The sequence below is a fragment of the Gnatocerus cornutus genome, chromosome 6, assembly GCF_029298725.1.
Source record: "Gnatocerus cornutus isolate USDA-ARS CGAHR chromosome 6, icGnaCorn1.1, whole genome shotgun sequence".
Classification (NCBI taxonomy): domain Eukaryota; kingdom Metazoa; phylum Arthropoda; class Insecta; order Coleoptera; family Tenebrionidae; genus Gnatocerus; species Gnatocerus cornutus.
Genome location: NC_142238.1, coordinates 14,625,107 through 14,649,333, shown reverse-complemented (window position 1 = coordinate 14,649,333; position 24,227 = coordinate 14,625,107). Strand labels below are relative to the sequence as shown.

Sequence of the window (24,227 nt, the reverse complement as noted above, 5' to 3'; positions counted from 1 at the left end):
ATCTAATGGTTAATTTTTTTGTAAAAAAAATGTTGGCTGAAATAAAGAAAAATTTTGAATTGTCACCAGATTTTTTTTTTAAATGTCTTTGAGTAAATGTCAAACCTCGGACGAATAAATGAATTTTAGTAAACCAACAACAAAACTGACCTTTGGATAAAGCCAAGACAAAGCTCGTTTTCCGACGTCGCGACTACTAAACTAATACTCATAAAAAGACTGTTTCTTTAACGTCGACACTCAAGAAAATTTCAATACTTTGCTACATGCAGTACTTTAGTGGCGACCCCGTGCTCTGTGTGCATCCGAACAAAATGCAAATTTTCCAGAGAATTTCAACGAACAAGCCAATCTGAAATTCAAGAACAGCTACAAAAACGTCCGTTTTATTTCACGCCGTTATGTAGCACCCTCTGGGGACATCCACTTGTTTATGTTTTGCGATGATAACAAAAATGCAATGTTCAGCAAGTGTTTTCATTATTAAATCGCAAAGTTGCACAATGTTGCCACAACTAGCCTCGTAGTGATTTTTGATGTCTTCAGGTTGTCATACATGACGACAGTTCCCGAGAGCATTGTTCCAATACGCACGAATTTTTATTCAAATTTGATTTACATCCCAAAGTCAGTCATCAAAATAGAATCCCGAGCAGTTAAAAATAAAAATGTTTGTGTCTCAGCTCCAAAAATTCGATCGAAGTCTAATTTTATAAGAAACGTCTCAAAATGATTTAAAGGGTTTATAAAAGTCTCAATAACGTTTTCATGGGCGAGGTCTACACTTTTACGGGCAATATCAATTTTCAGGTGGTCGACGTTGTGGTCCATTTAGTTTTACAGAGGCTATAAAATACTCCCTCGCTCGTATTTTGGTTAAGACGAAAAAACAATTCCGAACTTTCTACAATTGTAATAATTTCTCCAAAACAAAACGAAACGAATCAATTTCAAAGTTTTAATTATTTAGATAATGGCGCCGCTCTCGCATCTTTAAAAGTAATTTTTTTTTAATTATTTCGGCGCGTTCGTGCAAAAGAATGTTTTGATTTGAAATTAAAAGAAAACTGGTCTTGGCAAACAACGGTCGCAGTGTTGCAGAGAGAGGAGTGCTTTCGGGGATATAAAAAGGTCTAATTTATTCAGGGTTACCACGACTTTGCGTTTGGAGATAAAATAAAGATTTAGGAAGGATCAAACAGTAATAGAAGACGTGTTATTTCATCTATCAGAGTTGATTGGTTTGTTAAAAAAGTTTAATTTTTCACCTTGTCATCGCCACAAAACCTCCCTTGTCATTATTTCCGGACAAAAGATATTAACAGGCTCTTCGTCACTTGGCTATTGTCCCCTGTTTATATCCAACTCGAACCCAATTTATTACCAAACAACATCCCACGATTTAGATAATAACCTTAATAAAGGAGACAGATGAAGGCAAGATCGAATACTCTCCACATGCCTTCACTATCCAGCTGCATATTTTATCGCCCCAACTCTGTGATTAATGACGAATGTGAGTTAAAACAGACGTAATTTTTTCCACATTCTCGGTGAATACCACTGTCGGAATTTTAATTTAAAATTTACCGTGCCTCCACACGGAAGCAAATGCAAAATCAGCAAACTTTCGGTCGGAAATACTTCCGTTAGTCGTAACTTACAATTTTCTTTGAATGTGGGGATGTCGAGTCGACGACCTTTGTTTTCAAACCAACTTAATGAAAATAAATTGACGACGGAAGAGACGCCGACAATTCATCCTTAGAGTATTGACGCCATTACATGAATACGTATTAATTGTGGTCTATACAAATTTGCCTTGAGAAAATCTCCTGTTGACGCTACTGAAATAGTCTTTCAGATTTCAGGTTCGAAATTCGGGGAACTCGGCATGATTTAATATTCAAATCTCGCTTCTTACATTTTTACGGTGGCAAAAATAAAGTGACAATTTGCACAGAATTTTACCTCACCTCCGCTTGAATGTGAGGTTAAGTTCGTACTGCGATAATTTTAGATATCTTAAAGGGTATTCTAAGTTCTAAGCAACAAAAGCCCGAGAAAAACGATGGTGAAAACCGCATTTTTCTATCTGTCGTAGTTTCGGAGATATCGAGCACTAAATACTCTAGAGCTTCAAAAGTTTTGCCCTCTGGCGACAACCCGAAATTCAAAAGCTTTTAATTCAGATATTTGTTTATGTACGTTAAAAATTCGCAGTTTTAAATTCTGCGTGAAATTTTTCGTTAAATAAGTACCAAAAACTTGAGTTTGCTTTATAAATAAATGGGATATTGTCCGAGGTTATCAGAGGGTTTTTTGGGAACATTTTTAACCACTTTTTCGGTGCAAAAATAACGTTTAATACTTTTGAGTTATCTATCAATCAAAAAAGCAGGGCGGAATTTATCAACTGGCCAAATCTCAGCTCAGTAGGTCAAACAGTTTACGAGTGGCTGTCAAAAAAACAAAAATTCAAAAATTTTTATCGTTTGAGTCAGATTTTTTTTTTACAAACAATCGCCAATTAAATTTTATATATCTAAAAAGATATTCAAAGCAACAAAAACCTGAGAAAAACAATGGTAAAAACCGCATTTTTCGAACAGTAAATCTTCCGGAGCTTCAAAAATTTTGCTCTCTGGCGACAACCCGAAACTCCAAATGCTTCTAATTCGTTTATTTGTTGACGTAGGTTGAAAATTTGCACAGTTTAAAGTGCCAAATTACAAAATTAGACAGCCAAAATGACAAATTTTAAAATTTTTGCCTTCAAGATGATCTGAAATTGTGTAATCGTTTTTATTAAAGTTTGTATTTTTAGTAATTTTTACCACAGCAATAAAACTGGGTAAGATAATCATCTTTGGTTTACTTTTAGAATGTGCCAAATTACAAAGTTAAAGAACAACTAGAACAGAAAAGACAAATTTAAAATTCTAAAATTTTCTAATATTTTTATTAAAGTCTAACTTCAAAGACATAGCAGTAGCACTAAGTTTTGGCTTACTTATACAGGGTGTAACAGGAATGAGTAGATTAAATTAAACTGGTGGTAGATCTTGTTAAAACAAACAATTTTTTTTTAGCGGTTTTTCAAAATTCGAGCTCAATTTCAAGATATTAATAATTTTGGAAATAGGTATTATTTGTGGTCTATACAAATTTGCCTCGAGAAAATTGCCTTTCAGTTTTCAGCTTTCAAATGCGAGAAACTCGGGATGATTTAATATTCAAATCGCACTCCTTCCATTTTTACGCTGGCAAAAATAAAGTGACAATTTGCACGGATTAAACGTCACTCCCACTTAAATGTGAGGTTAAGTTCGTACTGCGATAATTTTAGCCGCAACGTTTCATTAATTAAAACAAATTAACTCTGTGTGATCCCGAATTCGTGCGATTGTCAAAGGTCTAGTTATTGCATATTTTTAGCCGCATTCTGGCACAGGTCCTACATAATATAAATAAACATAAAGTCTCGATTATAATAAAGCCGTCGGTGTTTTTCTTTAAACGTAAAAGCGAAAGTGGAATCGTATGCATACCGCTATTTTTAGCCAGGCACCTGTTGGCTTTGCAAACCAATCTCTTTATTACTTCCGAAGTTCTTTTCCAACAACCATTAAGTTTGAATTCTAATCTTAAGCTCGCGGTAATTGAATATTAGATGTAATTCTAACTCGGAACATTGATAGGGAGCGATTATATCAAATTCTTGTCGTTTATTGATTTTCAATTGAGCCTCATTTCGTGATTAACTTGCGTAATTTAACGAGAAGCAACAAATGATCTCCGAATCCTGGAATCCTGTTGTAAATCGCGACAGTTCCACTGTTTATTTATTATTTTAATTAAACTACTTGTAGTTTTATTTGGAGGACAATGAAACGATTATCCCTTCAACATATAAATTTTGCTGCGCTCCAGCTTCCTGCTTACTCTCCACTTTGCTCCTATTAATTACAGTCTCTACTTTGTCTTTTTTGTAATTTATTCCCGAGATTCCGTACACGTAATCAGGGAACTTTCATACATGCAAATTTGATTTCACGTTTGAAAAACAATGCCGCAAATACTACGCAGATGTGCCATAAAAATAATTTTGTTGACACTGTCTTTCACACCTGTCCGGTAATTTTTAATCCGCAAAAATATCCAAAAAAAATTAATAGACTCATTACTCGGGCTTCAATGAATTTGTCGCAGTTCCAAGAATTAATTGGCGTTATTTATCTCCTCAGCACTCCTTTAATTGCTGTAATCCTTAATGGACAAGTCTCGTTGCACCAAACAAATTAGCAGCTTTTCAAGCGTCATCGCAGGTCTTTTCAACGAAAGAAGTAATCTAATTTTCGAATTCTCTGTAAAACGACTAAGCACACATCACCAGGTCGTATTATTAAATTATGGCGCAAACTACTCTCACCAATCCGCTATCTTATTTATAAGCAAAAAGTGCAAAACAACAAAAATCGCGCCAAGAAAACGTCAAAATTTCCTTATACATAAATTCAGCAAGAAAACGATTCGTGCTGTCAATTTCACGATAAGATAAGTTGAATCATGACACCTTTCCCACTTTTTACGAGAAATTTATCGGAAAATAGTGTGAAAAAGTAACACGGATTCAAGTCACGTCGATTCCTAATTGATTAAATAGATAAAGAGAGATCTTCAACAGGATGTGTTCATTCAACTCATTATCTTCTGATGTTTACGTGTAATTTGATTATTTAACCGCGTGGCGGCTCTCCAAGAGGATATAAAAATAGGACGGCGAGCCGTAGGATATTAGTCGGAGGACGAATTTTTACTTTTATTTTGAGTTGTCCAATTAGAACTACAGAGGAGATCGGTTAGGTTGGATTTTAGTTGGAAAAGTTTTGGCTGTCAAAGCACTTTATCCCAGATTATCAGGGGGGAATTTTAAGCAAATTACATTTTCACCTGATTTACGAGGACGATCCTTTTTTGCCACTTAAATGTTAGTCCGCTGATTCTGTTCGGTGTCTACAACTTGGATTTGATGGAATTAAAACAAATGGACACGGGGTACTCAGGTGCTGCTTTTCTTCCCTGCTTTTATTATTTTTCTAGCGATTTTATCTTTATGGGTTCAGAGATCCTAATATTTCTCCTTTTTTATTATGAAAGTCTTAAGATAGAGGAGATCTTTCATTGGGAAATTTCTCTATTTTTTTTAAGTAAACCTTGCATTCTCTAGACTTCATCTTAAGTGTGAACAAATTTAAAACATTTCGCTTTGGCTCCATAAATTTGTGATTTGGCACGGCTCATTAACATGTCAAAAATAGTAACCAAATTTCATTGCCATTGCGTTACAACTAATACTTGTAATTTTTGATCTTTAATCCTATTTTACACATTCTACAGGATGTAACAGAAATAAGTACATTAAATTAAACCAGTGGTAAATTTCGATAAACAAACAACTGTTTCCTCTGCGCGTTTAAATTAATTTATTATCATTTTGTAAATTATGGACAACAACAAATTTGGCTCAACGCGATTTTTATAGACGTGCCGTTCATTCACGGACTTCCACTTTCCGTAAAACAACGTCTGTTCCCTAAACCGGCAAAATCACAACTAAAATAAATTCACGAAATCAAGTGATTAAATCGACTAAAAACGTAATCAGTTTTCAATGTTTCCATTTTTTGTGCAATATACCAGTAGTCTTGAAAACTGATCATTTTCCAAAATTATTATTAAAATCTCGAAACTAAGCTCAAATTTTGAAAAAACCGCAAAAGGAAAAATTTCTTTGTTTTAACATGATCTACCACCAGTTTAATTAAATGCACTCATTTCCATGAATTACAATTTATAATTTTATTGCTGTCTTTAAAATTAGACTTTAATAAAAATATTAGAAAATTTTAGAATTTGTTCTAGTTGTTCTCTAAGTTTGTTATTTGGCACATTCTGAAAGTAAGTCAAAGATAACAATCTTTCCCAGTTTTATTGCTGTGGTAAAAATTACTAAATATACAAACTTTAATAAAAAAGATTGAACAATTTCAGATCATCTTGAAAGTAAAAATTTCTAAAATTTGTCTTTTCGGCTGTATAATTTTCTAATTTGGCACTTTAAATTTTAAACACGTCAACAAATAAGCGAATTAAAAGCGTTTGGAGTTTCGGGTTGACGCCAGAGAGCAAAATTATTGAAGTTGTGATATATCCGGAACTACGACACATAGAAAAATGCGGTCTTCACCATAGTTTTTCTAGGACTGTTGTTGCTTATAATATCTTTTGGAAATCTAAAATTGATCGCCGATTTTTTGAGGAAAAAAAATTACGACCCAAACTTCAAAAAAATTGATTTTGTTTGTTTTTGACAGCCACTCGTAAACAGTTGATAGATCGATTGATGCTCTTTCGATTGATGTAACTCAAAGGTATGAAAGGTCATTTTCGCACCGAATAACTCGGATAAAAATGTTCCTAAAAAACCCCTCTAAAAACCACGATTAAAATCTTATTTATTTGTCAAGCAAACTTAAGTTTTTGGTGCTCATTTAATGCAAAATTTTTCACAGAATTCAAAACTGTGCGAATTTTTAAAGTACATCGACAAATAACTTAATTAAAAACTTTTGAACTTTCGGGTTGTCGCCAGAGGGCAAATTTTTTAAGCTCCGGTATATTTAGTGAAAAAGGCGGTTTTCATCATCGTTTTTCTCAGGCTTTTGTTGCTTAGAATACTTTTTCAGATATGAAAAATTTGATTGGCGATTTTTTGAGAAAAGAATTCCGATTCAAGCGATAATTTTTTTAAAGTTTTTGTTTTTTAGACAGACACTCGTAAACTATTCGACCTACTGAGCTGAGATTTGGTTAATTGATAGATCCCGCCTTGTTCGTTCAATTGATGTAGAAGTCAAAGGTATTAAACGTCATTTTCGCACCTAAAAAGTCGGTTAAAAATGTTCTTAAAAAACCTTCAGAAAACGTCGGTCAACATCTTATTTATTTGTAAAGCAAACTTAAGTTTTTGGTGCACATTTAACGCAAAATTTCACGTAAAATCCAAAACTTGGCGAATTTTCAATGTACGTCAAAAAAGAACTAAAGTAGAAGCGTTTAAAGTTTCGGGTGGTCAACAGAGAACAACATTTTTAAAGCTCCGGAATATTTAGTCCTCGATATCTCCGGAACTACCACAGATAGAAAAATGCCGTTTTTACCATCGTTTTATTGTTCTATCATTACAATTATCAGAATATCAAGCTCTAACAAAAAAATAAGGAAAATTTCATATTGTCCTAAAAGTGAAAATACCTAATATTAACCTAAAAATGCTCAAACTGAAAATATAAAAGTTGCAAATTTGTCTTTTTGGCCCATTTTTCGATGTGGTAGAGCTCATAAGCAAATCGAATTACGTTTGTCCCCCTCTGAAATCCCAACAGCTCCCATGCACACGATTAGTCAAATTGCAAATTACAAAAATATGCATGCGTAAGCAGAATTTTGATGGAGGATAATAGATGCCTATGCACGATTATCAGGATTTTCTGGGATCACACGAAAAATCGATGAGAAAGCGGTGAGTTTGATCCATGCAGAGAAATTTAAAACGTGATGTAATTACACTTACAAAACGCAGTGTAGGAGGAATATTTTTGAATATTTATTACAAGTGCAGACAATCCTAAAATCTGTTGCTTCGCGGAAATCAACAGATTATTCGTGAGGTCGCTTTTCCAAGTTTAATTGTGTACAAAGTGTTGAAAAACAAGACACATGTTTAAAACATAAGAAGTCACTTTTTCTTATCGCGTTTAATTTCACACTGTGCATTGAATCCTGATTGCTAAGTTAGTGACCTTAACCCTGACACGCCATTTCCTCGTCTGTAAATCCACCACTCAAAAATAATTGCGTTATTAGGAATGACTTCTCTCGTCGGAGATAAATTTCTCTTCACGATGAATGAATATTGTCTTTTGCAGACTTTCTGGTGTTCGCTGTACAAAAAGTAATTTTTCATTGTAGATTTGTGTTTTGGCTGTACCCGGAAGTTTCCCGCATATGCTGGCGCCAGGGATCCCCTGATAAAACTGTGAAAACAAGTTCACTTTCTAAATTGTATGATTCATTATTGTACTATTAATTGGTTGCATCGTGAAATCAACGGAGCGATCATAATTTGCAAACTAATTAAAGTGTAAGCATTCCAAGTGTTACGTTTAATTAAGCAAACATTGAAATTGTGTTATAAACAGGGATGACTCTGTTGACCCATGATCCAACGAAACCGGTCCGTTTTCGAGTATAAACAAACTTTTAATTACAGAATAAACTGCATTTGACTCTTTGAGAGTTGAATTAATTAAAAATACTTCCAACTTTGATTATACAACTTTTTGTGAATAATAAGTCATTTGGTGTCAAATTAAAGAAGCGGTTTTTTTGATTAGCCCACGCCACAAGACGAAATGTAAATTGTCCTGTGGTTGCTTGCGACGATTAAAAAGACGTAAAATATTTGACTTCGAAGACGTTTTTCACTAATGAATTGGAAGATTCATTTTCATGTTTTATAAAACTTGTTTGGGATGTTTCGAATATTGCAGAGGCGTGGAAAGTATCTTTGTACACGATTAAACCATTAAACTTGTCTATTAGTTTCAAATTGGTACTGAAACTAGAATTAACTTGGTCACATCCCTTCAATTAGCTCGGAGCTGTTTACCCTTTTCGGACCATTTCATTCGAAACAAGAGCAATAACCTGTTTGTCAACAAACACTGATTTTGACATGATTTTTCAATACACATTTAGACAGTCTTGCCTTTATTATTATGTTTACCTGTCGTGTATGAGTAATTGGCTTTTGATTTATGAGCATCCCTCTCTGATAGAAATCGAATTCCCGGACGCCTCCGGGCAAGAATTTATACCATTTCCCGGAGCAAATATTTACCCATTAATCAAAATTTAATTGGTCACATAGAAAAAAGCTATACAAACCTTTTTTTGATTTAATGACTAGGGTAAAACTACCAATAATCGGCACCATTAGCAGATTTTTCAACTTTTTTATTTTTCAAAACGCTGTATAAAATTGGATATTTGTTCTACGTCTTTATGATTGTTGTCATTTTTCTCAGAAAAACTTTAATTTGTTGTGAAAATAGTTGGAAACCTCCAGATAATGTTAAAAACTCGTAAATCTTCAAAATTCACACCAAATACTAACACTATTATTTTATAAATTTAACTAAAAAGTATCTGAATGAAAAGCTAGAACCTAGAATAACACGTTACAAAGAGCCCAAAAAAAACCGCATTGCAGGTCAAAAAAAATGAAAATAGCGAGCAATTTCTTAGCAAACAATTAAAGCCAGCTCACTTTGAAAACGTATGATAACCATCGAGTAAAATATTTTTTTTAGCTGTCGTCATACTTCTTAGAGCTGTCTAAAAGTACCAAAGAGCTTCCCAATAAGTAGGATTACAGTTTAAAATGTTCAGCAGGCTTTTACAATACACCCAACTCTTAATTTCGGAAAAAACCTATGGCGAGTGCCGACTATTAGTAGTTTTACCCTAGAAGTGATAAAAAAGTTTAAAATCCACGCAACTCGAATAGAGTATCGATCGACCGGACTTAATTAATTTGATCGGGAAGATCAGTGTGGACCCGATTAATTTATTTTACATTGGGGCATTATGAATTGGTTTGCCTATGCTAAACGATCCTCGAAAGCTATGTACTTAACACACCAATTATGCGAATTTGTGCTGCTCGTTTACATTAAAATATTGCTGACAAAGAGAGACCAAATTGGATAGCCCAAAGAAATGACATGTTTGTATTGTTTGAATCGTTTGGGTTACACAGCAGTGACAATTCTCTAGTATCAAACACATCGTCCTAAAAAAAGCTTTGTAAACTACGTGAGTTTCGAGATAAACCGCGTTTGAAGCCGGACGCATTGTGTTTTTTGATATACTTTGTTGTCTGGACTTGGAAATTAAAAAGATAGCGATCTTTGACTACATGCTAGCTTCAGTGAAATGGAAAAAGTTTGTTGGACATTTGTACAATGTCGATTAGATACGTGTAATTGTTACTCAAATCGATCCAATGCAACGTTTGAAATTCGCTCTTAGATAAAAACTCCGTTCCCCATCGACTACCTTAACTCGTCATGCATAAACATGTCGAAACTTGTTAGTAAAACTTACAATGCAAATATTGAAGAGTAACCGAGAACTTTCAATTGAACAACCTTGACGGCGCACACACTGTCGGAGACGTGCATAATGGCGTTCATTGGGGTTAAAGCCTTTGTAAACAGCCTTCTTCAAAGGCTGTACCGTTCAAGCGAATTCTCACTTTAGTTTTCCGGAATTGACAAATCTGCGATGTTGGTAGCATAGCTTACTTCCGTTAAAAGACACGTTTTTGGATCCAAATTCCAACAGTGGTGCTCATTAATCGATATATTCAACTCCAGATGGGATTTTCGACCTCAAGGGCACATTATCGAGGAGTCAGGCAACTCTTCAGTGCACTTGTTAAACATTTGCTTTGGTAAATGCAATTTCCACTCAAGTGTTTGGTTTAGGATGAAGTTGCGGCATCCAACCAATCATTTCTTTACTTTTTATCGAATAATCGTCTTCCTTGCGCAACACTCCATGCTTGAAAAAAATCCAATAAGGATTAAAGCCTTTACTCATATTTCATCCGTTTTCTGTTTAGTTTACACGCACTGGAGTTCGCAATAATTTATTGCTTGTTTTTCTTTATTGTTTGTTTGTTAATAAGAATTGTGTTCTCCATTTGTTCATGTCAGTTAATACCAAAGATTGATGGTCTTTCGTGAGAATAAATGTCGATATTGAAATTTTTTATTGGGATGTTACAAATAAATTGAAGGCGAGATCAGAAAATATACATCATCTTTCACTTTGGTATAAATTGATATAAGACCACAGTGGCAGCTTTTATCATATACAGAGTAGTGCATTTATTTACCCCCAAATCTAGCTGTCTTTACATTAAGGGTGGCTATGAAATGTCAAAAAATTTGTCGCTCATTACAAATTACAGTTGGTTTAGGTTGCAAATGTCACAAATGTCCGCCCAAGATCACAAATTTTAAAATTTTCATTGTGTAATTCGTTCCTGTTGCAAATGCTGCAATGGCAGTGTTGTTTTGGGTTACAAAAGACGATCGTTTAAGGTCTGATGCACAACAATTTTCATGTCAAAATTGACAAATGTCAAATTCTGGGAGACAATAAGGTCACCCTTGTCAGCTCAAAATTCCCAAAATCAAATTATCAAGAGTCCAAGAGTCCAATAAATAAAAATAATAAATAAAAATAAAAAACTGGGCTGCGTGCATAAAAATCACTCTGTGTAAAGTTTGTGTAAAATGTGTTCATAAAGATGCGCAAAGCTTTCTGTCACTCGACTTTGAGCGTTCATTAATACCACGCTAAGAACGCACAGAGTGCTCGAAAATCGCCGGACTCAGAAATCCCGATGAAAAACGCTCCAATGTCTTGAATTTCAAGTGCACGTCAAATGTTTGTTGCCATAAATGATTGTTTCTTAACCTTTCAAGTAAGCCGCACCCCTTTGAAACTGAAAATAGGTCTCCGCACACCGTTGAAAATTGTGCTTCAATTTTTTAGTTTAGAAAAATACATTTTTTTTAAATTTTTTGTTTATTAAAAAAATGTACATTTTATAATATCAACCAGCTTCTATAATAATTTTGGTCAAATTCCTAAATCGAAAAAGAAGCTCGAGATCTATCTACTGGCCGAATTTGAGACCGATCGGACAAATTAGGAAAAATGAAAATCAACTTATTTGTTGTCGAATCTGAATTTAAATCCCAGATTTGGAATCTACGGAAAATTCTGCATACACTGATGTATAATAACTTAATTTTACTCTAAAAAATTAGCGAGATATCGATATCAGAAATTTGGCATAGTTTTAGTCATGAATTTTTGCATTTAAATAACCACGGAAACCGTTCATAAACGCAACAACACTCTGGCGAATCTCAGAGTGTTAATCATATCACTCTGACGTCACACGTTCCAACAGACGTCTCACTTTATGAACACACCCCTGTTCACGTTGTGGTTTGAAGCCTGGATATCAAAAACTTAAACACAAAACGGTAACTGAAAAGTCGTTAACGTAAGTGAAATTTTAACTTTTAACATAATATCCATACACAAAACAAAAAAGTTACTAAGGTTGGCGAAAACAAAACATCCTAAACATGACAGTTGGCGAGAGTGGACAGCTGACGTTTCTAATGTCAAAAGTTCAACTGTAAAGTTACAATTTCGGCTTCAACAAACTTCAAAATACAGTCCTAAAGAGAATTCGATTTATGGAGATCGCCAAGTACACTCCGATTCACCAAAAATCCAAGGTAATTTGATTTTTCTGTTTTGTAATATTCACTATGAAAACAAAGCAACAAATTAGTGTATGACAGAGCCACCCTTGATGCTAGAAACACATTGTAGAACCCAATTAATTCCGTTATTAATTATGATTTATTAAAAAACTGCGCAATAGATTTTACTGGCAGTTATTTCCCCGAAATATCTGTTTACTGTGGTAATAAATATTTATTGGCAACCCTGAACATAAACCCTACGAATGCTTTTAATTAAGTTTATTCAGTTGCAAGCTAGGACGAAATAAAATACTTTTACTTAGTTGAAGCAACTTCAAATTTAGTTTTTGTACCAAGTTCAGTTCATAAAAATAAACGAGGAAAACTAACCCAACGAGTAACAGATGCGAGGATAAAATTAAATGTATTTCAACGTGACGCTGACACTTTACCTTTTGTCGCTATTGCAATAGACTCCGACTAGTTTATACACAATTGAGCTATTAAATTGCAGATAATGTATGGTATTACTGATTGTCAATCGCCTCGCGTGTCGTTTCAACACTAGTTCAAAAGTTTGGAGCCACTGATTTGAGTGTTTGAGTGTCACTGAAAAAATGTTTTATTTCTATGTCCAGTTATAAAAAAATATCGTTCGAAGGGCGAGGCGTCGTTGACGTCATGACGAATTTATTGGAAGTGTCACAAATATTATCACAACAATAAAAGGTACGAGCAATAGTTTCGTCATATCTTTTCATTTTTTTTAGTTTTTTCTTACCTTCACTTCTACATTTTCCACTCACTAAATACCACTTTTCACCCCGTCACTCCCTTCTTGGTTGTTTTGTCACAGTTTATGCACTTTTCACGTAAAGTTTTCGTACTTTTTCCGCGCGTCCATGCATGCTAGCGTCTCGACGAAAGCTGAAAGCGCACTGGCGGACGCCTCTATGCTACGTCTACCCGCATTTCGTCAGATAAGCTAAAAGTAGTCTCATTTGTATTCATTGATGAGGTTTTGGTTAGCTTACTGCATTGTTACACCTCCTTGATGCACAAGTGCAGTTGTGACCAATTTCGTCGGATTAAATAAAAACTTTCGCAATATTGAGAGGACGAGTTTTTGCGGGACGAAAGCTGTGCTGTGTCCAACTTTATTAATTTCGGTGGAACATATCTACTTGTGTCAAGGGAATGGATTTTTGGGGATGCTGAGTTGATTTAAAATGAAAAAAGTTGGATTTTGCCACTTTCAAACATGTTTTTGTGGGCTGTGTATGTCCGCCTTAACTTTTTAATATTTGTGCTTTTCCCACATCAATATTGTTTCAATTTGAAATGAGGTCCATCGTATTGACATCGGAGAAGATTCTCGTAACGAGAAGGTCACAGCAGGTGAATGAAAATCAGAGATTTTAATTAACAGCGGGAGATAAGCATTAACGCCGCCTTAATTCACAATTAGTATTCCTCTTTACTGCATTCCATAAACAAAACGGAAGACAACATTCTGGAATAATTTTCGGTTGTAATTGGAGGAAATGTGGGCTTAAGCAATTTATTTAGAACACATCAAGTCACGTTATTCCGATAAGGAAGTTTTGGAGGTAAGTGGATACTAATTCTGTGCTACTTTAAATTGGGGGATTCTGATTTATGGTATTTATAGTCGTTGATAAATGGAGAAATATATCAAAAACAGTTTGTGGCCGTCGAAAATAACGAGGTTTTCACATTGCTCTTTCACTTGGACGCGTTAAACGTGTTAAAATATCAAAGGAAAATTATGAGCAGCTAATTTCAACAAGTAATTCATAGTAATATTGTTTACATTGCGAGATAAATGCGCAACTGTCTGAGTGAAAGAAGTGACCAAACGTGACCGCTCCTCATTTCTCTTGACCCTTTGAAGGGATAATAGTTTCACTAAAGACAATAACAGCTTTTGAAACTCAACTCTGGTCTCCACTCAGCCTTACAAGGGTTAGACCGCTGACTTTGTTCTAATATGCAACGTTGAACTTAATGACTTCAAAAAAACGAAATAAAATATTCAGTTACAACGAGTTTAACACTGGGAAACATTTCTGCCCATTTCTGACGCTTGTTCCAGTACAAAAGGTAAAACTACGCACTCAGAAACCAGGAAAACCAAATATGCTCCGAATTATGCACATATCAAGTCCCATTTCTAGCATCGCCTTGAATTTTAATTGAAAAACGTCTCGACTGTTGCAATCGTCTGCATACCAACACCCAAAATACGTTATTACTAGCTTTCTTCTTATCATTATTAATCTCGGCCTGTAATCATATCGGATCACATTCAAATTGTGGGTAAATATGCTAATGGGATGTCTATTATCATATGGGATTTCATCAAGTCTGTATAATTAAATCTGAATTATTATAGGGAGCACTTTAACGGGTTCTGTATTGCATTTTTAAATTATCGGGTTGCGTAAGCTGACTTTTATGAGTTTTTGATGCTTATCTCACGCTAACTATAATTTAGAAGATGCAGCGAAAATTAACGGGCTCAGACAGGTGAGTGCCGATGTTGAAATAGCCGAAACTGCAGCTGTGGGACTTTCCCGTTTTCTCCTGCTATCTATTAATACTTTCAATTTTGCGCGTAAAAAAAATTTGTTATTCAATTTTAGTGGTTTTATGTTTTTCCCCTAAAATACAGGCGCCAAATTTAAACTTGCAACAAAAATGTCGATATTATGTAATTACTATCAATGATAAATGCAAAAATAGACTTGTTGATCAATTATCTATTATTACATCACTGATCACTCTGTACTCGATAAATTTGCATAATTGTGTGAGCACCAAAACAGGGCTGCCCTTGACACAATGGCAAACAAAAAATCCCAACGTCACAAGAAAATTTTTTCTGCTATTTTCGATTTGATCGAAAAACTTAATCAGAATAAGCGCCCTCTGTCCAGCAATGGCCAGCATTTGGTTTAATCCCGTTTCTGCAGCGCACTGTATCTTCCAAAAGCCGCATATGCGCCTCATCAGGTATTTTCGAACCGTAATGAAAGTCTTGATAACAGTATTGATCCTAGAAATTTCTCCGCGAAAATGTGCGACACCAAATTAAACGGGAAAATCAACGGTATTGATGGTAAAACTCCCTTTCTGATTGGGGTTTCAGGGGGCACAGCTAGCGGCAAGGTAAGGGAGAGAAAATTGACTCAGTTTCCACGTTTGTTGTAGAGCACTGTGTGTAAACGAATTATGGAAAAGTTGGGACAAGTGGACGTCGATCACACGCAAAGACAAGTTGTTTGTATTTCACAAGATAGTTTTTATCGGGATTTGACTCCCAATGAGATCCAGAAGGCTGAGAAGGGACAGTTTAATTTTGATCATCCGGACGCTTTTAATGAAAATTTGATGAAGGAGACGTTGATGGATATTTTAGCTGGGAAGATTGTGAAGATTCCGACTTATGATTACAAGAATCATGCTTTGTAAGTCGAGATTTTAACGAGGTAACCTCACTTTTTGACACTTGATGTAACCTCACTTTTTAGACGCAAAGACGAAATTATTACGATTTATCCAGCCGACGTGGTTCTTTTCGAAGGAATTTTAGTCTTCTATTTCCCAGAAGTGCGTAAATTGTTTCATATGAAACTATTTGTGGACACTGATTCAGACACAAGACTTGCAAGAAGGGGTGAGTTGAAATGGATCCTTTCTCCAATTTCCTTGATTTTTTTGTAGTTCCGAGGGACATTAACGAGCGCGGGCGCGATTTAGAGCAAGTCCTGAATCAGTACATGAATTTCGTAAAACCAGCTTTTGAGGAGTTTTGTTCTCCTGTAAGGTGATGCTTATTTTAGTGGCGCAAGTATTGAGATTTTTCTTACAGACGAAAAAATTCGCCGATGTTATTATTCCTCGGGGGGCTGACAACACTGGTAAGTTCACACAGATGTACAGTGGGCAAGAGTCCTACTATGTTCTCAAAAGTATTTTTAATTTCATGTTTATGTACCTTTTTGTGGGCTGAGAGAAAAATGAAATTTTTGAAACAATAGTGGAACCTTTCGCCCCTGTGAGCCAACCTTTCTTTCATTGAGAAACCGCTTTGGTGAATGGTGGATAGTCACTGCAATATCATTCCTGTATCATAAATATCACCTCCATGCTGTTTTGTCATTATCTTAAGTTTTCTTATCGTTGCATGATTCCAACACTGTAGTAGTTGTGATATTAAACCCGTGATATTTGTTTTGCAGTGGCTATTGACCTAATAGTTCACCACATCTGGGATATATTACATGGAAATGAGCGTGAAAATGGCTACAAGTCCATTCCATCTACACCAAATCGGATCTAAGCACACATTCTAATCGCGTAGAATACCAAAGTATACTTATTACTAAGTGTAAGGGTACGAAATAAGACTGGACACGTGCACAACTGTCAATTGAATTTCTTTTCCGATCTGATGTATTTTTTAATTGAGTGCATTTACAATTTTGTTATGAACATGTCTGCTTTTGTCAATAAATACATTTTCTGCATGAATGTCATCTTTTCATTTCAGTTGCGATTGATTTGATTGTTCAACATATCAGAGAGATTTTAAGCAACAGACTGAGAAATTCTGAAGAACGCATCATTGAAGCAGCTTCGACTGTTAACTTGTCACCCGCACAGTCCCCAGCGAAACGAGCCAATTCTGGAAAAAGACCGCACTAAGAGGGACATCGTAGAATTGTTAACTGTTGATTCTTGCCACAAAATATATTTTTTAAATTACTTGTACTTGTTAGGATTAGGAATATAAATCTGTACATATAGTCGCTTAGATTCAAAATCAAAATATGCCAAAGTTTTAGGAGTAGGCGCACTAGTAGGTCTGACTAAATTTCAAGTGCCATTTTATGTTAATACTCACGTTTTACAGGGGTTTTCGTACTTATGTTTATTCGTTTTAAAACAAATTATGTAAGTTTTGTGTGATATTTATACCAAACTATTTTTATTTGTCCACGTTTCTTTGTATTGAGTTGGTAATAAAAACACAAATTTAAACAAAATCGCAGTTTTTTACTAAGAAAACCACGCTGGAACTCTGTGAGCTCATTTTATTATGAGATTATCATACATACAATTATAAAAATTAATATTCTTAGACACTGCTTATTGGTAATATAATTCTATGTTCATCCCATCATGGATTTCATCTGAAATTTGAGTTAAGGCAACTTTTTATTCTTATTTTATGTTCTGTGCAACTATTTAAGCAATAAATTCAGTAAATGTGACCCTAAAATTGTATCAACAAAACACACCTTGAATGAGTTTCTAATAATCCCAAGATTTGAGTATCAAGGGATTTCTGCAACTGATAATTTAATGCAAACTGAAGCACATCTGTCCCATGATAACCAGAGATTGTGATATTAAAAAGGATACAGTCCTGTAGCTGGATGTGGTCCTTGAAAGTGGTGTACCATTTCTTCAGGACAATTTTGTCCCATTTTGTCCCCGTCTGAGCGGCAATGAGCTTCTTCAGATCCCCCACAGTATCATCAGGGTTGCATTTCACCCTCACCTTCTTCCCTAACCTGTCGTTGCAAGTAATTTCTATCATTTTCAGTCCTAAAAAACTAAAACTTGTTCCACCTCGAAAACAACCGTTTTTCTTACCTTGAAGCTCGTTTTATGGAATTATCTGGAATTGAAAATTAGTTTTGACTTTGACGTTTGTGAACGTCAGTCGTTGCACCTACTCCTCTCAACTATCAACTGTCAGAATAGATAAGATGTCCCGGTAGAGCTCCTGCGTAGTTCTTTCATACCTCTGTAAAGTTACGTGTCTGCGTGGAGCTTTTGCTCTCTATAAATCAAAATGAGTATTCCAAATGAATATATTTCAAACGCTGAAGACATAGCAGATCAGGTAACTGGAATTTTTTAACTTTGAGATTGTCGCCAGTATTTGCGAAATCAAAAGTTTCTGTCAAAATCATGAAGTTTTTCGAAAAATGCACTCAAAATTTAATGTCACGTCACCTTGCTACCTTCTGTTCAAATTAAAAATAAATCAACAGGTTTTCCAAGGGGAAATCCACAATTAGAGTGGTCGCGGGACTGTTTTTTTGATTTTTTATCAATTTCTTCAGTTTCAACGCCTCCATATGCTCACACTTTCTTCTTCCAGGTCATCAGAAAGTTAAAACATATCCTTCCAACAGCAGCACGGCTATGTCTTATATCCACCTTCCTCGAAGATGGTTTACGAATGTGGTTCCAATGGAGTGAACAAAGAGAGTACATGGACTTGTCATGGGGCTGTGGCAAGTTTCTCGCGACAATTTTCGTTTTAGTTAATTTAATTGGGCAATTGGGGGGCTGCGTCATGGTCATAATCCGATACAAAGTAACGATAGCTTGTGGAGTTCTCTTTTTCATTGTAGTTTTACAAGTATGAACACGAATTTTATTGTATTATTGACTACAGGTTTTTTTCTAGACTTTCGCTTATAGCATATTGTGGGATTTACAGTTCTTGTTCAGGAACTTGGCTCTTATCGGTGCTCTCTTGTTGGTCTTGGCTGAAAGCAGAGGCGAAGCGAAAAGTTTATTTGCAGGAGTACCATCCCTTGGAGAGAACAAACCCAAGAACTACCTACAACTAACGGGGAGAATTCTGCTCGCATTTATGTTTATCACGCTGATTCGATTTGAGCTCAGCTTTTTCCAGGTAATTGAACCAGATGGTTTATTTTTGTTGTGTTTTCACGTCTTGCCAAGAATTTCGCCAATAGACTATAAATTCTAGTTGAAAAATAACGTTGTTAAAAACATTGAGGAGTTTTACAACCATAAAGATAGCAATATGACATAAAGCAATTTACGGATTGTCACGGTTTATCAGCACTAAAATCGTCTTGGGATTTCTTATCAGTGTAATCGCGTTTGGTACAATCGAGATCGTTTTTGATAGTCATAAAAAATATTGCAACATCAGTGATGTCCTTATCAATAACAAAAAGTCGTTAATTTGTGAACAATGTGGTGGGAATTAAACATTACCTAATCTACCAAGGTCGGGGAAAAAGGTAAAAAGACATTGAAAATATTCATTTGTCTGCTGCATAATTGTGGATTTAATTACACTAGTTTACAAATTTAGATGTTTTCTTATATCCCACTGTAATCACAAAAATCCATTGGCCATAATTTGATCACGTCTGGATTTTTCACAGGATTTGTTTGTTTATGCGTAGGAAAGCATTCATTTCTGGGTAAAATGATGCGCCAGATGCCATATTTTTTAAATTTAAAATTTGAATTTTTGGCTTCACATTTGATTATAAGCAACTTTTCTTAATAACTTTAGTCCATATCTCTGACGCCAAGCAAAATATAGAAAAATCCCTCTATTCAAAAAATCGCAGTAGGCTGAGTTTGCAACTTACAGTAAGCGTAGTTCTTAAAAGATGCACCATATGGCCTTCTATGATTGTGCCAAAATTCAAAATTTTTCTCCAAAAATAAACGCAGATATGAGTTTGTAGTTAATTAAGAGAGACCCTGTATAAGTAAAAAACCAAACGTGATAGTTTTTTTCTATTTTTAGTTTTGAATTCTGCTTACTGTTGTAATTGTACATTTACATTTTGACATTTTTCTCAGAAAATGCAAATGATAAGAATTTGAAATTTTGGGGACAGTGCTATACCGAAATTGTATGATTTCTAAAATACAGTCGGACTTCCACAATTCGAAATTCATTACTATTATTACTGAATCCAGAATTTTATCAAAAGTGTTAGATAGCTAGGAAACATGTAAAAAGATCTCCAATGTCACCGAAGAAACTATTCTGAATTATAATTCGAAAATCTGGTTTTGGGTAAGTAGTGTTTCTGACAACGATATTCTACTAGAAGAATTGAGCCATAAAACAAATTTTTAAGTGCAAGAAAAAGAATATCCCAAAAATTCAGATCAAAATCAGATCTTTAACAAAAATTTCAGAAAATTATAAAAATTGCAACTCGAAACGATGTGGATTTTGAAGATTCACATTTATAAGTGAAAAATGCGTTTGAAACATTGAAACTGTTTTTTTTTTACATTGAAAGACTGTGCCTACTGAGCACATTTATAATTCTTTAAAAACAATTTTATGCAAATTTTTTTCATTTTTTGTTTAGTATTTCTTTAACTCGAACCAATTGTGGTTTCCCTTCAGACTTCGAGTTATGGAAGTTCGACTGTATCTCGATTTAAAAAAAAAACAAATTAAATTTGCATTACAAAAAAAATATTTCCACAAACATTTTTGATGATTTTTTATTTCCATTAGACCACAAAATTTGTTTATAAAAAAATTGGAAACAAAGGAGTAAAAACACTTCTTTTTTTCCGTATTTTTAGTAGGAAATAGGTGTCCGATACATAAAGTTACCGCGAAATTTCGTTGTACGTTTGTATTGTGCTTTTTTTCCAATTAACGTGGCGATTTTAAAATAGATTATAGGGTACTTATTTCGGAAAAAAATTTCACTTCTGTTGTGCAATTTTTTTTACAAAAATCAAGATATCTCTGAAATGGTTCAATTTAAGTATAGCACATTATACATAAAGTCACCCTTAATTTGGATGAATATGTGGGGCGTTCCATTTTAAATAAGCAAGTTTACTACTTCCGGCATAACCAGAAGTGTCACTAATACGTAAATATTGTCATTCGATTTGTCTTATTATTCTCTTATTATTTTTATGAGAAAAGTGTCAAAGCGTACCTATACGTTTACAACAGTTAGAGGGTTAAAAAACTTTTCTAGATTCAACCCTTTTCATTGTGAAATATAAAACCTTGTGAACTAGTGTTATTTAATATCATGCAATCAAACTCCAGTTTCAGTTTTAATGTGTGCGTCTTACAACTCTCGTTTTGCAGATTCTTTTGGACCTCATGGGATCGGCCCTCATGGTCTTAGTTACAGTAGGTTACAAAACAAAATTGTCAGCTTTGATTTTGGTACTGTTACTTACAACCCTCAACTTCTACCATAACGCTTGGTGGAATATTCCTTCGTACAAGCCGCTGCGTGATTTCCTGAAATACGATTTCTTCCAGGTAATATCTCTGAATTTTGTTGTATCTACTACTGTTGTATTTTGTAGACTTTGTCAGTGATCGGAGGTCTGCTTATGATAGTTTATCTAGGTCCTGGTGGCGTGTCGATGGATGAGCACAAGAAGCGGTGGTAAATTAAGTGTTACCTTTTAGTGAGCAGGTGATAAGTTGTGAGAACATTAGTTGGTTCATTTTGTATGAAAATTCCCGTTTTATTTTTGCAAGGATTGTATGAACCTGTATTTTTTTACTAATTTAAAAGTGTACATATGGTAAGTTTTATTATTTTGTGACCGTCATCAAGTATTTCGAACGAATATTCGTCTACACAATGTAAATGTACGTACATCATCCAAATTTTTGTATGCTCAACATATACTTCCAACGCTGAATATTTTAAATTTTATTGTATTTTAGATAGATTAAGTTTACTGGGTTGTTGCAAGGACTAATAAAATATTTTTCCAATAGTATGCAGCTCACTTCTTTGCTGCTTTAGCTTGATTGGCTACAGCCTCCATGGCCTTTTTCACTGTTTCAGGATCACCCAAAAACTGCAAGCTTCCCCCAGGAATTGGTTTCATATTTTCATCCAAGGTGTAAACAAAAGGTATTCCTGTGGGTAAATTCAAACCCATGATGGCATCTTCGCTCATTTGATCCAAGTATTTTACGATCCCTCTTAAGCTGTTACCGTGAGCGGCGATCAAAATCTTTTTCCCAGCTTTAATTTGGGGTACTATCGTCTCGTTCCAAAAGGGTAAACTCCTTTCAATGGTCAACTTCAGAGACTCACAGGCCGGAAATTCATCTTTACAGGGCCCATGCTCGTAAATCTTGTCATTCACGATGGTATTATAGTACTGGTGGTCCTTCTCCATGGGGGGCGGAGGCACATCGTAACTTCTCCTCCAAATCGCCACTTGTTTCTCCCCATACTTTTCTGCAGTTTCTGTTTTGTTCAAACCGGTTAAGGCGCCGTAGTGCCGCTCGTTAAGCCTCCACGTTTTCTCAATAGGTATTGATTCCAAACCCAGTTCTTTAAGGATGATCTGAAGAGTTTGTTGAGCTCTGTTTAACACGGAAACGTACGCCAAATCAAAAGTGTATTTGGCATCTTTGAGGGCTTTCCCAGCGTTTTGGGCTTCTTGTCTTCCCTTTTCGCTGAGGTTGGCGTTGTACCAACCGCAGAAGAGATTCTTCTGGTTCCATTCCGATTCGCCGTGGCGAACCATCACGATTCTGTACTGCGTCATGGTGGACAGAAATTTTGCAGGGAGTGTCAGAAAGGGGTGCTTTAATGTCAGTTTTGCCATGGTGGATTGATTTATTCTTTATTTTTCTCAATGAAATCTACGAGTTTCCTAGCTAACGTTAGATACATCCGAGAGTGGAGATTCTCAGGGTCTTTTACTACAATGGGGGTACCTTTATCAGTACTACATGATACCTCTTGGTCCAGAGCAAAACTGGCAATAATATTTGAGTTTATTTCGGCAACTAAATTTGGGGTTCCTTCACCGAAAACTTTAACGGTACTTGAACACGATGGACATATTACTGACGACATATTTTCCACGAGGCCTATAATGGGGACTCCTAACTTTTGGTACATGATAGCCCCACGTTTGGTCACTTGGAGGGCCGCAGGCTGTGGAGTCGTCACCAAAATAACACCTTGAAAAGAAAATTAACGTGGACAAACAGATTTTAACATTTATACCAGAAATAGGAACGTTCTGAACTAGAGATAGGTGAGTGTCCCCAGTACCGGGCGGTGTGTCCACGACCAAATAGTCGATGGACCCCCAAGTCACCTGTCTTAAGAGCTTTTCTAAAGCCTGCATGACCATGAGGCCCCTCCAAATTACCGGGGCGCCTTCTTCTATTAAAAAACCCATCGACATACTAGAAAAAAGTGGAAATAAAAATAGAATTTTTGAACCGGCGCCTCCACCATTTCACTCCGTAATTGGTGAGTGGTACCATCAAGTTCTTCTCGTTTAACAAAGGTGTCTCGTTGAGGTTCATCATGAGAGGTACTGAAGGCCCGAAGACATCTGTATCTAACAAACCAATTTTTTTCTCAGGGAACGCCACTTTTAGCCCCACAGCCAAGTTCACTAAAAAAATTCAATGAGCACGTTTGGTGATTCGCTCCTTCCACCATTACGTCAGACGTCTCCGCCCACTTTTTGGTGGAAGCAGTTAAACACACCATTCTTTAAAATCTTGGCTTGTATTGATTATAACCTGAGGTTGTACTTTTGCCGACTCCACCTTTACCCGATGAGATTACAACGATGTGTTTGACCCCATCGATGGGTTTTTTCGTTGGTAAACCCTTGCCCATGATTTTTGTTTGGTGCTGCTTTAGATTCTCGGTGGAATGGGGGCGTTTTTGCAACCCCATAACCTCAAAAGTTGAAGCAAATTTGCGGAAAGGGTAAAGTTTTTGGAAGATCGACATCGTTGAGATTAGGGGCTCTCATTTAATGTTTGTTTAAATAATTGCGGACTTTGGAGTTATTTGTGCTTGGAGGAAAACTAAAAACAAAACACGGGTCATTTGAACTACTGTGACGTCACGATGACAATTTTCTGAGTATGATGGTTGAATAATTAAAATTCGATTACTAAATATTTTAGTTAGCTGCATTTAAATCGCATTT

At 35.4% G+C, this 24,227-nt stretch overlaps 5 protein-coding genes and 1 pseudogene across 6 annotated transcripts in view; 2 read left to right on the top strand and 4 right to left on the bottom strand.

Annotated features, from left to right (window-relative positions):
- Positions 1–13,387, bottom strand: part of FMRFaR (FMRFamide Receptor) — a 34,075-nt gene extending 20,688 nt beyond the window's left edge. Inside the window, exon 1 of the mRNA XM_088039178.1 lies at positions 13,207–13,387. The gene's annotated coding sequence lies outside the window, so the exon portion shown is untranslated. The remainder of the gene's footprint in view (positions 1–13,206) is intronic.
- Positions 13,388–15,308: 1,921 nt separating this feature from the next.
- Uck (Uridine-cytidine kinase) lies at positions 15,309–17,497 on the top strand. Of its 2 annotated transcripts, none has more exons than XM_088039428.1 (7): positions 15,309–15,461; positions 15,509–15,617; positions 15,660–15,916; positions 15,980–16,125; positions 16,173–16,270; positions 16,321–16,369; positions 17,002–17,497. In XM_088039428.1, exons 1-7 carry the CDS (start codon positions 15,388–15,390, stop codon positions 17,154–17,156), a joined length of 888 nt encoding a protein of 295 aa, XP_087895554.1. In that variant the 5' UTR covers positions 15,309–15,387; the 3' UTR covers positions 17,157–17,497. The 2 variants fall into 2 exon arrangements, with proteins under 2 accessions (XP_087895554.1, XP_087895555.1); XM_088039429.1 differs by lacking the exon at positions 17,002–17,497 and adding an exon at positions 16,691–16,982 and having other exon boundaries at positions 15,311–15,461.
- A 31-nt stretch (positions 17,498–17,528) lies between these two features.
- Positions 17,529–18,216, bottom strand: ubl (Ubiquitin-like protein 5). Its single transcript, XM_088039431.1, has 3 exons — positions 18,111–18,216; positions 17,877–18,062; positions 17,529–17,644 (listed from the first exon to the last, which is right to left on the bottom strand). The coding sequence occupies exons 2-3, from the start codon at positions 18,052–18,054 to the stop codon at positions 17,601–17,603; spliced, it is 222 nt and encodes a 73-aa protein (XP_087895557.1). The 5' UTR covers positions 18,055–18,062; positions 18,111–18,216; the 3' UTR covers positions 17,529–17,600.
- A 4-nt stretch (positions 18,217–18,220) lies between these two features.
- Surf4 (Surfeit locus protein 4) lies at positions 18,221–22,025 on the top strand. Its single transcript, XM_088039430.1, has 5 exons — positions 18,221–18,363; positions 18,625–18,888; positions 18,937–19,167; positions 21,376–21,555; positions 21,603–22,025. Exons 1-5 carry the CDS (start codon positions 18,313–18,315, stop codon positions 21,687–21,689), a joined length of 813 nt encoding a protein of 270 aa, XP_087895556.1. The 5' UTR covers positions 18,221–18,312; the 3' UTR covers positions 21,690–22,025.
- LOC148173259 (phosphoglycerate mutase 1 pseudogene) lies at positions 22,022–22,871 on the bottom strand (annotated as a pseudogene).
- Position 22,872: 1 nt separating this feature from the next.
- Nubpl (NUBP iron-sulfur cluster assembly factor, mitochondrial) lies at positions 22,873–24,181 on the bottom strand. Its single transcript, XM_088039427.1, has 4 exons — positions 23,809–24,181; positions 23,513–23,678; positions 23,279–23,463; positions 22,873–23,232 (listed from the first exon to the last, which is right to left on the bottom strand). Exons 1-4 carry the CDS (start codon positions 24,023–24,025, stop codon positions 22,883–22,885), a joined length of 918 nt encoding a protein of 305 aa, XP_087895553.1. The 5' UTR covers positions 24,026–24,181; the 3' UTR covers positions 22,873–22,882.
- Between the last annotated feature and the right edge of the window lie 46 nt (positions 24,182–24,227).

What these genes read in the sequence shown, in the direction of transcription:
- Uck (XM_088039428.1), top strand. Translation starts at nt 15,388, where the DNA reads ATGGCCAGCATTTGGTTTAATCCCGTTTCTGCAGCGCACTGTATCTTC. An exon ending in GGGGCACAGCTAGCGGCAAG is followed by an intron (nt 15,618 to 15,659) that starts GTAAGGGAGAGA and finishes CGTTTGTTGTAG; the next exon opens with AGCACTGTGTGTAAACGAAT. An exon ending in TTGAGGAGTTTTGTTCTCCT is followed by an intron (nt 16,271 to 16,320) that starts GTAAGGTGATGC and finishes TTTTTCTTACAG; the next exon opens with ACGAAAAAATTCGCCGATGT.
- ubl (XM_088039431.1), bottom strand. Translation starts at nt 18,054, where the DNA reads ATGATAGAAATTACTTGCAACGACAGGTTAGGGAAGAAGGTGAGGGTG. An exon ending in CCACATCCAGCTACAGGACT is followed by an intron (nt 17,645 to 17,876) that starts GTATCCTTTTTA and finishes CTCAAATTTCAG; the next exon opens with ATGAAATCCATGATGGGATG.
- Surf4 (XM_088039430.1), top strand. Translation starts at nt 18,313, where the DNA reads ATGAGTATTCCAAATGAATATATTTCAAACGCTGAAGACATAGCAGAT. An exon ending in TTGAGCTCAGCTTTTTCCAG is followed by an intron (nt 19,168 to 21,375) that starts GTAATTGAACCA and finishes CTCGTTTTGCAG; the next exon opens with ATTCTTTTGGACCTCATGGG. An exon ending in TGAAATACGATTTCTTCCAG is followed by an intron (nt 21,556 to 21,602) that starts GTAATATCTCTG and finishes TGTATTTTGTAG; the next exon opens with ACTTTGTCAGTGATCGGAGG.
- Nubpl (XM_088039427.1), bottom strand. Translation starts at nt 24,025, where the DNA reads ATGTCGATCTTCCAAAAACTTTACCCTTTCCGCAAATTTGCTTCAACT. An exon ending in CGGCAAAAGTACAACCTCAG is followed by an intron (nt 23,679 to 23,808) that starts GTTATAATCAAT and finishes GAATTTTTTTAG; the next exon opens with TGAACTTGGCTGTGGGGCTA. An exon ending in ACCAATTACGGAGTGAAATG is followed by an intron (nt 23,464 to 23,512) that starts GTGGAGGCGCCG and finishes ACTTTTTTCTAG; the next exon opens with TATGTCGATGGGTTTTTTAA.